This window comes from Notechis scutatus, chromosome 1, assembly GCF_049901735.1.
Source record: "Notechis scutatus isolate UNSWTSFEM ecotype Mainland chromosome 1, rNotScu1.2, whole genome shotgun sequence".
Taxonomy (NCBI): domain Eukaryota; kingdom Metazoa; phylum Chordata; class Lepidosauria; order Squamata; family Elapidae; genus Notechis; species Notechis scutatus.
The window spans coordinates 4,338,717-4,351,199 of NC_142009.1; the positions used below are offsets into that span (position 1 = coordinate 4,338,717).

The 12,483-nt window shown below is 44.3% G+C and overlaps 1 protein-coding gene across 2 annotated transcripts in view; it reads left to right on the plus strand.

Annotated features, from left to right (window-relative positions):
• The window catches only part of SPECC1 (sperm antigen with calponin homology and coiled-coil domains 1), a 153,810-nt gene that overhangs the window by 12,865 nt on the left and 128,462 nt on the right, over positions 1 to 12,483 (plus strand). For both annotated transcript variants that reach the window (XM_087968345.1, XM_087968199.1), the window contains exon 3: positions 1,366 to 1,501. In XM_087968345.1, coding sequence (XP_087824471.1) covers positions 1,366 to 1,501 — 136 coding nt within the window. The remainder of the gene's footprint in view (positions 1 to 1,365; positions 1,502 to 12,483) is intronic.

The window sequence follows — 12,483 nt, forward strand, 5'->3', positions numbered from 1 at the left end:
AACCAGCAATCAATCAAGTTCTCTTGCTCCCTCTTATGGCGGATTTTACAACCGCACCCAAAATTACATGCTTTGCATTTAAAGTGGCACACACTTAAAACTCACTATCATAGTTTATATATATTATTTTATCCAAACTACGTTAGGTAACCATGTTATTCCTAACAGGTACTTCATCACTAGATACATTCGAGGAGAGAGTGGACTGCCACATGTCAGAAATGATGTAGGGTCTCCTGCTTGGGTGCGGGGGTTGGATTAGATGACCCCCAAGGTCCCTTCCAACTCTGTTAATCTGTCATCTCAAAGAGGTGAAGAAGTCAGGAAATTCATTCCTGGGTTTCTTCCTTGGGGCCATTCCTGAAACATCAGCCCAGATGGGCATATTTTCTTTCCATTCTTCTGGGGCTGATTATTATTATTATTAATTATTATTATTATTATTATTATTATTATTATTATTATTATTATTATTATTATTATTATTGCTGTTGTTGTTGTATATTATTATTATTAGTATTAGTATTATTAGTATTATTAGTATTATTATTAGTAGTAGTATTTGTAATCTATCTCCTAAGCCAGGGGTCTCCAACCTTGGCAACTTTAAGGCTTGTGGACTACAACTCCCAGAGTTCCTCAGCCAGCTTTGCTGGCTGAGGAACTCTGGGAGTTATAGTCCACAAGCCTTAAAGTTGCCAAGGTTGGAGACCCCTGTCCTAAGCCTACTGAAGATATGCACAAGAAATGCAATACGGTTCATTTCCGAGCTACTATGGTGTGATAGCTCCAGCTTCCTTGCACGGATGTTTTGGTGCCTGCCCGAAACAGCCGTGCGCAGGTGGCAAATCATTCTTCTTCTTCTTCTTCTCCTTCTCCTTCTCCTTCTCCTTCTCCTTCTCCTTCTCCTCCTTCTCCTTCTCCTTCTCCTTTTCTTCCTTCTCCTCCTCCTCCTTTTCCTCTTCCTTCTTTTTTCTTTTCCATTTTTCTTCCTTCTCTTCCTCTTCTCCCTTTTATTTCCTTCTCTCCTTCCATCTCATTTTTTATCTTCTTCATTTTTCCTCCTTCTCATCCATCTTTTCCTTCCTTCTCATTCATCTTTTCCTTCCTTCCTTCCTTCCTTCCTCCCCCACCCACTTTTGAAAATCTTGCCCTGAAAGTAAAGGGCAAGCGGAGAGAAGCGGTTCCATCTCCTGTGGGAAGTTGTTGGCCAGCACGCTTGTCCCAACGGAGTGTGTGTGTTTGTGTGTGTGTGTGTGTGTGTGTGCCATCCTTGGACTGTGCAGCACATGAAGGGAAGGCCAGCATCCACCCACCCGGACCAGCCTCGTCCTGCAGGGGCTCTAACCTTCTCCTCTCCTGCAGCTGAAGAGAGCCAGCAGTGAAGACATGCTGTCCAAGCCCGGACTGGTCACCACCTCAGGAGGCTCCAGGCTGAAGAAGACCATCACCACGGGGGCCATCTCGGAGCTCGCTGAGAATCGCCTGAGGCCCAGCACAGGTAAGGGAACTCGAGCGAACCTGGGCTGGGCTTAGAAAACTCCTGGAAGAGCATATGCCTAACTCAGGACTGAACGGTGGGGTCCTTGGTGCTCTCTGAGCTGGGTGGTTTCCTTGCAGACATTTCATGACCCAACTAGGTAACTTCATCAGGGCTAGAAGGGAGTGGGGTTCATGGAGGAGGAGGGAGGAGGAGGAGGAGGAGGAGGAGGAGGAGGAGGAGAGGAAGAGAAGGAGATGATGAAAGGGTGCCTGGACCTAGTGCTCTCTGAGCTTGATGGTTTTCTTGCAGACGTTTCATGACTCAACTAGGTAACATCATCAGTGTTAGAAGGCAGTGGGGTTGTGAGGAGGAGGAGGAGGAGGAGGAGGAGGAGGAGGAGGAGGAGGAGGAGGAGGAGGAGGAGGAGGAGGAGGAGGAGGAGGAGGAGGAGGAGGAGGAGGAAAAGAAGGCACCTGATTGTTTGGGGTCCTTGGTGCTCTCTGGATGTTTTCTGGCAGACATTTCATGACCCAACTAGGTAACCTCATCAATGCTAGAAGGGTGTGGCATTTGTGGAAAGGAGGAAGAAGACTGTGGGGTCCTGGATGCATTCTGAGCATGGTTTTTTCTTTCTTTCTTTTTGGTTAAACAGATTATTGGAATAATATTGATGATTCCAAATGAAGAATTTGGAATTATTCATATCATTTAATTATTACAGTCAGAATTATTAATTTTCTTGGCCCCTTTAAGCAGGCAGGATGCTCTATATTAAGCCAGGGATTAAAAACCCTGGGATTCAGTGACTCACATCCCGAACAAGTCATAAATGTCCAGGAATAGCCATGTTTTCTCAAAGTCTCGCCGCAGAGATTAAAAAAAAAATCCTTCCTCAAACGTGGAAAATCAGTCACATTTGAGCTCATTCTCTCTCCTAGGGCAGGCTTCATTTGAACCCACACCCAGAGGGAAATTTACAATGATTCACTTAGTGACCATCTGAAGTTAGACCGGCCCAGAAAAACTTACAACCGTTTTTCACACTTAACGACTGTTGCAATGATTCATTCAACAACAGTGGGCCGAAAAGCCGTAATGCGGGAGAAAATTCACTTAACAAACGTCTTGCTTAGCAGCAGAAATGTTGGGTTTGATTGCGGTCGCAAATCAAGGACTACCTGTACAAGTGTTGGGGGAATCAGGGGTGGGTGGGATAAGTCCATAAGTCGATAAGAGGAAGGATTGGGTTGGATTTTGTCAGAGCGTTTGCAGCGCGTCTGCCATTATGCAGGGGTGGGATTCAAATTTCTTAACAAGCGGTTCGGCGGGCGTGGCCTAATGTGTGGGTGTGGCTTGGTGGTCATGTGACTGGATGGGCGTGGCTTGGTGGGACGGCTCAGGTCTCGGAGAGTGAGGACTCGGACGTGTGGGATGCAGAGATGGGGCCAGGACCACCAGGGGGGTGGAGTGCTGCCTTCTGAGATTGTGGAGGCTGGCAGCAGTGAGGAAGAGGAGCCCGAGGAGCCTGTGCCGAGTGCGCGTGCGCGCAGAGCTGCTCGAAGGAAAGAGCAGCTGCAATAGCACGGGCGACTCGGGAGTAAGGCTGCAAGGTAATGGCCGCTCCCTGAGGAGATAAAAGCCAGCTGAGAAACCGGAGTTCTTTGCAGGAAGCAAAGAAGTTTTTGCACTCAAGCCTTGTGGACGTCCGGACTATCTTAGTTTGTGTTTGGAGATTCTTTGCGTTTGAAATATTTCTTAGTAACTTTATCTAGTGTTCTTGGCAGCCTTGCACCACCTTGGCAAGGCTCGTTCTTATCAGAGACAATGAGTTTGAAACAGCCTTTGAACCTGGAATGGAATTCGTAAAGAATCATCAAAAGGTTTTGCTTTTATCTCTGTTTGGTGTTTGTTTCCTTGGAACAAGAACATCATTCAGAGTTACAGCAGCACTGTAAACGTGATTTTACAGTCGGCCATTTGACAACTGACTCACATTTATGACAGTTGCAGTGTCTCAGGGCCATGTGATCCCCTTTTATGACCTTCATAGTTCATGTGTGGGACACCTGAGGTGGGGGAATGAAATCGTAGTGGGGGGCCAAGGAAGTGGGCAAGAAGCTTTTTCAAACTCTTTCTCAAAGCACCAGATCCGGGGTTTCCCCCATCAAGAGGCGTGGAAGGAAACGGAGAATCAATTAAAGAAAGCATCCCTTGTGCATCACTAGCTTTGTTGGAACTCCTGGCCACAAGGTTTATTTTTATTTAATTTTTTTTGTAAACTTTATTTGAGTTTTCACAAAAAAAATACAAATAAAACATCTTTTTTGAAAGTAGCGTAATCCCGGGTTACATTTCTTCGTACAGACACAAATTCAATTTCATGCTCATTTTTATGTTCTATTCCATATCTTATTACTGTTTTACATTTTCTGCATAGCTTCTCCCCTCTTTTAATTTTCTCAATTTTATTTTAATTATCTCGTCTCAATTCAAATCATTATATTTTTTTGTCTGTCCTGTTTCAATTATCTATTATCTTTTCTCATTAAACAAAGTTTCTCCTGTAGTTACTGATTGGAGTATGACGCCTTTATATCTTTTATCCATTTAACTCTTATTTAGGCTTCAATATATACCCTAAAGTTATAACATTCAATATAATACATAACTTCCATTCAGATTCTGCTTGGTATATTCTTAAAATATACACTATAAATATAGAAAAAATTATAAATATATGTAATTAAAACAACACATTCCATTCCAATTCAATTCTATCATTAATGTTAATATTCATTAAAATCTTAACTTCTTTAACTTTTCAATTAAATATCATACTTCTATGGGAACAATTATAAGTTTTCCATAATTAATTCCCTCCCCTTTCACTTATATTTTATAAAACATTAACTAATTAAAATGTTCCCGTCCCTTCCTAATTCAATTTATTTTATTTCACTTATTTTATTAACAAACATTTCACTAAATTACACTATTTTATCCCTCATTTTAATCATACATTGTTTCCAATTTTCTAAAGTTATTTCTATTACTAATATAACAATACAATCTTATGTACCTTTACAGAATCCCTTTTTCAGTTAAATTTTCACCCATTATCTCTAAATAGGTCCTGTTTCTCTATATCTTGTTCCGGTCCTTTGTAACTTCTTTTCCTTTCCTTTTTCCCTCTCTTCTTCTCTCTCCCCTTTTTACCCCCTTGTCTCTCTACCTCTATTTCTCTCTTCTGTATTCCCCTCTTCTGTTGCTTTCCAGTATTATACTTATTTTTTGAATTATTTTTCTTTTCTTTGGTTGTTTTTTTAAGTCTTAAATTCTCCATTCTCTTTTCCCCCTTTACTTTTTCTTCCCCACATAGAATTACTTGTTCATTAAAGATGGCTTCTTCTTTGTCCCAGTCTTCTTGTTTTACAGACGTTTCTTGTTGTTTCTCGTAGTTCCAAATCTCCATTGCTAAGAATTGAAAAACGAAGCCAAAAGAACCCTTCCCTTCTTGTGCATCTTCTTTGTACTTTTTAAGTTCCATTTTCAATTCATCCAGAAGTGGTGCCATTGTATAAATTTTTAAACAACCACCCGATTAATTTTAGTCATTCAAGTGCAATAACCAAGAATCCAAAGATCACCAAGTAATCCAAATACACGCAAGCTGTTTCTTTTTGCTCTTTTTTTTTTCACTTTCTCTTTCTGGGGTTCTACTGTTTAGTTACAAAGTTTCAGTTAAAATCTATCTTTTAGAAGTCTTGTTGAAGTTTTACTGTAGATTCTTTTTAATTTGATTCAGTGGTACACGACAAACTACTCCTAAAAATAAAATCCTATGGTATCTCTGGACAACTGAATAACTGGATAGAAGCATTCCTGTCAAACAGACAACAAATGGTCAAAATCGGGAGCGTCCTATCAAATCCAGTACCTGTCAATAGTGGTGTCCCCCAGGGCAGTGTTCTAGGACCAACTCTCTTCATACTCTACATCAGGGGTGGGCAAACTACGGCCCGCGGGCCACATCCGGCCCGTTGGTCTGTCCAATCCGGCCCGCCCCTGAAAAAAATAGCTGGGCGTGGCATATTGCCCTGCGCCGCGTGGCCCCAAAGCTGCAAAACAGTGCGGAGCACTCTCGGGTAGGAAAGAAAAGAAGAACTTTGCAAAGGCCTCGGCTGGGAGTTCGAAATCACCTTCGAGTGCGACCTCTCGAAGGTGAGTCCCGCCAATCCCCTTTTTTTCCGGGCCTTCCAGGCTTAAACTTTGCAAAGGCAAAGTCTGCAGGCGGGAGCGTCTTCCGGCCGAGGAGCGGGAAGGGTTCCGCCCGGCAGGCGGGCTGCTTGGAGCGGGCTGCTTGGAGCCATCTAAAGCTAGGCCGCTGCTGGTGGAGCCTGCCCTGCCTTGGTGCCCCATTTCCGGGCTCGGCGGTCCTGCTCGGGCGGCACTTTAAAAGCCTGCTCCCAGCACCCGAGCAGCTTCCCAGCAACTTGCGGCTTCCTTTTTCCTCGCGGGCGCTCGTGCCTGGCCCTGAGCCGCACGGCAGAGGGAAACCCGAGCACCGCCGGGTCGCCTCCTCCAAGCAGCCCGCCCGCCCGCGGGCGGAACCCTTCCCGCTCCTTGGCGGGAAGACGCTCCCGCCTGCAAACTTTGCCTGTGCAAAGTTTAAGCCTGAAGCCCGGAAACCCGAGCAACTTCCCAGCAACTTTCGGCTTCCTTTTAACTCGCGGGCGCTCGCACCTGGCCCCGAGCCGCGCGGCGGAGGAAGCCCAGCGGGCGGGCGGGCTGCTTGGAGGAGGCGACCTGGTGGTGCTCCGGCAGCAGCAACAGGCAGTTCCGCCCGGGCTCCGCTCAGGTGTCCGGCTGGGGCTGTCAGGAGTTGCTACCGCCGGCGCAGCTCTGCGCGGCTCCAGTCCGTGTTGCTTTGGGAAGGAAAAGGCAAAACCAGGAGTCACTGAGCCTGAGCCTCCGGTGCCGCTGCTGCCGTTGCAAAGCACCGCGGCTCTTCCTTTTGCCTTTCCTTCCCAAGGCAACGCGGGACTGGAGCGCGTGGAGCGCCGCCGGTAGCAACTCCTGACTCAGGGGCCTCCGAGGGAGGGGAAGGAGGAGAAGAGGGGGGGAAGGGGGGCGATTCCCAAAAAATCTTGTGCTGACCTGGCCCGTCTGTCAAATTTTAAAAGTCAATGCGGCCCCCGAGCCAAAAAGTTTGCCCACCCCTGCTCTACATAAATGACCTCTGTGATCGTATTAAGAGCAACTGCGTTCTCTTCGCTGATGATGTAAAGCTATTCAACACCACAGACAATACTGCTACCCTTCAAAAAGATCTTGACTATGTACCAGAATGGTCAAACAAATGGCAACTTCAAATCTCAACAAATAAATGCTCTGTCTTACATATTGGCAAAAAAAATCAGAAAATAAAATACAAGCTGAATAGTCAAGATCTTGTTGATGACCCAAGCTCTGTAAAGGACCTTGGAATACTCACCTCTAATGATCTAAGTGCTAGAGCCCACTGCAACTACATAGCCAAAAAGGCATTAAGAGTTGTTAACCTAATCCTACGTAGCTTTTTCTCTGGTAATATCACACTACTAACCAGAGCATACAAAACATTTGCTAGACCAATACTCGAATACAGTTCATCAGTCTGGAACCCTCATTACGTATCTGATATTTGCACAATTGAGAAAGTCCAGAAATATTTCACAAGAAGAGTTCTCCACTCTTCTACTCGTTGTAGAATACCTTATGCCACCAGACTTGAAATTCTAGAACTAGAAAACCTTGAATTACGCCGTCTTCGGTCTGACTTAAGCATGGTATATAAAATCATACATTGCAATGTCCTACCTGTCAATGAATACTTCAGCTTCAACCATAACAACACAAGAGCACACAATAGATACAAACTCAAAGTAAACCGCACCAAACTTGATTGCAGGAAATACGACTTCAGCAATAGAGTGGTCAACGTCTGGAATACTCTACCCGACTCTGTAGTCTCTCCCCAAACCCCAAAAACTTTAACCTTAGACTGTCTACTATTGACCTCACCCCTTTCCTAAGAGGTCTGTAGGGGGCGTGCATAAAGCGCACCATCGTGCCTACCGTCCCTGTCCTATTCTTTCTTTTATTCTTTTATTTTTCTTATATGTACCCATTTCATGTATTCACAACTATGTATACACTTATACTTATTATCTTGTAAACAATTGGCAAATCAAATAAATAAAATAAATAAATAAATAAATAATTCCAGGCAGTCTCCTCCCTCTTTCCAGATCCTGCCCTTTTATTCTTTTTCTCTCCTTTCCTGCTTATGAAAAAAAATTTAGTGTCCAGAAATCTTTATTATCCCTTTGACATTTTGTTTTATTTTCAGCTTAATTGCCTGTTGATGTCAAAGCGGATTTTTCCAATTTCTTTTTTAAGTTTCTTAGTTGTCAGTATAGGGAAAGGGAGAAAATAAAATAAAAAGCCAAACCTTTCCCTTTTCACTTTCCTTCGCTGCTTCCGACTCTTCTTTGGGAGCGATGTTATTTTTTTGTAAGTTTAAATTCCAGAGTACCTGAGTTGTTGCTTTTGCAATTTAACCCGGTCAGCCAAAACTTTCTCTTCTTATCTTCCTCCTGCACATTTTTTTCCGGTCGAGTTCTTCTTCGTGGTGGCCATTTCTCACCACCGCTGCAACCGCCTTCGGGAAAGGGAGTAATGGCCAGCTGGGGAGGAGAGATGCGGCTCTCCTCAACCCTGCTGACGGTCTCCCCCCTCTTCACCACCTCTACGGGGTGGCTTAGCCCCGAAACCAGCCGGCTCGGGGTGCTCCAGCAGCGAGCTCAGACCGAAACCACGCACGATTGCGGATTTCTGTCTGTCGCCGAAGGAACTCAAACCGGAAGCTCAGCAAGCCCTGGCCACAAGGTTTATTGAGAGAGACATATATTGAGAAAAACTATGTGATCGGGCTTAGTTTTTGGGGAGGAAAATAAGTGGTGGTGAGGGGGAAATTCTGCCTCTGCCTACTAGCATCCATCGGTATTCATCTGGCTAGCGTCCTGTCAGTGTGTGAGAGAGAGTTGAGGGCTGTTTGGAAACTGAAGCAGTATTTGCTGTGTGAGCAAAAAGGAGACAGCAAGGAGCCTGGGCGTGGCTTAGCTCAACTGTTCTGTCCTAAAGCTGCTTGGTGCTCTGAAACTGCTCTGCTTGTGTTTTTGGCATTTGGAAGGGGTTTCTTTTCAGGTAGGGAGGGGGAGTAGAACTTCTTAGCATCAGATACAGATAATCAGAGTTGGAAGGGACGTTGTAGGTCATCTAGTCTAACCCCCCCGCCCAAGCGGGAGACCCTACACCGTTTCTGACAAATGGCGGTCCAATCTCTTCTTGAAAGTCTCAAGTGATGGTGCTCCCACAACTTCCGAGGGCAAGCTGTTTAATAATAATAATAATAATAATAATAATAATAATAATAATAATAATAATAATAATAATAATAATAATATAGGAAATACTCTAAATGCTCTGAGGGTCGTTTTGAAAAATCCTTTCTTAGTGAGCCCCTAGAAGCCAAGAGGATCATACGTGCCAAATTTCAAATTTGTAAGCTTTACGGTTCTGGAGATTTTGTAATAATGCATGAGGGGTAATTTCGCTTTTATATATATAGAGTAACAGAGTTGGAAGGGACGTTGTAGGTTATCTAGTCCAACTAGTCCACGGGTATCCAGCTAGTCTCATCTGAGACGGTTGCTAAAGAAACCGTTGTAAACCCAGGACAATTTTACCCCGCATGGGCCACCAGGGGGCAGCACCAAGCAGGAAATGCACTTTGCAAACTTTCTTTCTAGGGAGAAAACTTCAACTTTCTTTGAAAAATTCGAGGTGGGGAAAAAAAAAATCTGTAAATTTCGGTGTCCCCAACACACACACATACACACACATACCTGCCTGTGTGCCCCATGCAGTTTTTCACCACCAGAAATCTTCCCAGAATCCCCTGGGGCTCCCCTGTAAAATACAAATAATTCACACTTTGCAGGGATCTTTCAATCTTGGCAACTTTGAGACTTGTGGACTTCAGCTCCCAGAATTCCTCAGCCAGCTTCAACCAGCTTCTGGGAATTGAAGTCTACTAGCTTTGCTGGCTGAGGAATTCTGGGAATTGAAGTCCACTAGCTTTGCTGGCTGAGGAATTCTGGGAATTGGAAGTCCACTAACTTTGCTGGCTGAGGAATTCTGGGAACTGAAGTCCACTAGCTTTGCTGGCTGAGGAATTCTGGGAACTGAAGTCCACTAGCTTTGCTGGCTGAGGAATTCTGGGAACTGAAGTCCACAAGCCTTGCTGGCTGAGGAATTCTGGGAATTGAAGTCCACTAGCTTTGCTGGCTGAGGAATTCTGGGAATTGAAGTCCACTAGCCTTGCTGGCTGAGGAATTCTGGGAATTGAAGTCCACTAGCCTTGCTGGCTGAGGAATTCTGGGAATTCAAGTCCACTAGCTTTGCTGGCTGAGGAATTCTGGGAACTGAAGTCCACTAGCTTTGCTGGCTGAGGAATTCTGGGAATTGAAGTCCACTAGCCTTGCTGGCTGAGGAATTCTGGGAATTCAAGTCCACTAGCTTTGCTGGCTGAGGAATTCTGGGAATTGAAGTCCACAAGCCTTGCTGGCTGAGGAATTCTGGGAATTGAAGTCCACAAGCTTTGCTGGCTGAGGAATTCTGGGAATTGAAGTCCACTAGCTTTGCTGGCTGAGGAATTCTGGGAATTGAAGTCCACAAGCCTTGCTGGCTGAGGAATTATGGGAATTCAAGTCCACTAGCTTTGCTGGATGAGGAATTCTGGGAACTGAAGTCCACTAGCTTTGCTGGCTGAGGAATTCTGGGAATTGAAGTCCACTAGCCTTGCTGGCTGAGGAATTCTGGGAATTCAAGTCCACTAGCTTTGCTGGCTGAGGAATTCTGGGAATTGAAGTCCACAAGCCTTGCTGGCTGAGGAATTCTGGGAATTGAAGTCCACAAGCTTTGCTGGCTGAGGAATTCTGGGAATTGAAGTCCACTAGCTTTGCTGGCTGAGGAATTCTGGGAATTCAAGTCCACAAGCCTTGCTGGCTGAGGAATTCTGGGAATTCAAGTCCACAAGCCTTGCTGGCTGAGGAATTCTGGGAATTGAAGTCCACAAGCCTTGCTGGCTGAGGAATTCTGGGAATTGAAGTCCACAAGCCTTGCTGGCTGAGGAATTCTGGGAATTGAAGTCCACAAATCTTAAAGTTGCCAAGGTTGGAAACCCCTTACAACAGCACTGAAAAAAGTGACTTATGACCGTTTTTCACAGCTACAACCTTTCCACAATCAAAATTCAGGCCGTTGACAAACTGACTCGTATTTATGATGGCCGCAGTGTTTCCCGGGGGGAGGCGGGGCGTCGTGCGGTCCCCTTTTTGAGACCTCCCGACCAGCAAAATCCATCGGGAAGCCAGATTCCTTTAACAACCGGCTCACTAATTTACCCGCCGCAGTGATACGCTTAACAACGGTGGCAAGAAAGGGTCAAAAACCCAGGACAAACCGCACCCTGAACAACCGTCTCGCTCAGCAGTGGAAATTGTAGGCTCTGTGACAGTCATAAGTCGAGGACTACCTACTCAGGGGTAGGTGAGATATTGACTTATGCCAGTCAAAGGTTTTTTGATCGGATTTATTTATTTATTTATTTTTATTTGATTTGTCAATCGCTTACAACAGGTATAAGTATAAACATAGTTATGAACACATGGATACATATAAGAAAAATAAAATAAACAATAGGACAGGGATGGTAGGCACGTTGGTGCGCTTATGCACGCCCCCTACAGACCTCTTAGGAAAGGGGTGAGGTCAATAGTAGACAGTCTAAGGTTAAAGTTTTTGGGGTTTGGGGAAGAAACCACAGAGTCAGGTAGAGGATTCCAGACATTGACCACTCTATTGCTGAAGTCGTATTTCCTGCAATCAAGTTTGGTGCAGTTTACCCTGAGTTTGTGTTGAGGTAATTCCCCTTTAGGAGAATGAGTGCATACAGGGAGACGTAGTGAGAGTAGTGTTTGAATAATACACACACAGTACACAGATACACTTGTACAGTAAATGTAGGTTTTTACTTCCAGAAAGTTTAAGCAAAGTTCAAGGTAAGCAGTCCAAAGTCATTCATAGGTAAATCAGTCAGTTTTTCAATCCAGGGATAATCCAATAAGAAATTCCAGTGTCAAAAACAGTTCAGTAACAAACTTACATCAAATCCAGAAATAGCAGTCAATTAGGAAAAATGGAGGAACGGCAATACTTTCCAACAGAAGGAAACAGAGATACACTCACACTCTCTTCTGAGACTCAGACTAAAACAACCCAGGTTTCTGGCTCCATCTTATGGCCGTTTGAGAAACCACACCGAATTAGTTTTGCATTTTCTTAAAGATACAGTTTTAAAATGTTTATCCTGGTTTATATATTTCTAACCCAAATAGCTGTTAGGTGACTTATATTCCTAACAGTTTGTATCTATTGTTTGCTCTTGTATTCTTATGGTTGAAGCTGAAGTATTCATTGACAGGTAGGACATTGCAATGTATGATTTTATATACTATACTTAGATCGGACCGAAGGCGGCGTAATTCAAGGTTTTCTAGGTCTAGAATTTCAAGTCTGGTGGCATAAGGTATTCTACAACGAGTAGAGGAGTGGAGAACTCTTCTTGTGAAATATTTCTGGACTTTCTCAACTGTGTTAATATCAGATATGTAATGCGGGTTCCAGACTGATGAGCTGTATTCGAGTATTGGTCCAACAAATGTTTTGTATGCTCTAGTTAGTAGTGTGATATTACCAGAGAAAAAGCTACGTAGGATTAGGTTAACAACTCTTAACGCCTTTTTTGGCTATGTAGTTACAGTGGGCTCTAGCACTTAGGTCATTAGAGATGTGTATTCCAAGGTTCTTGACAGAGTTTGGATCATCAACAAGGT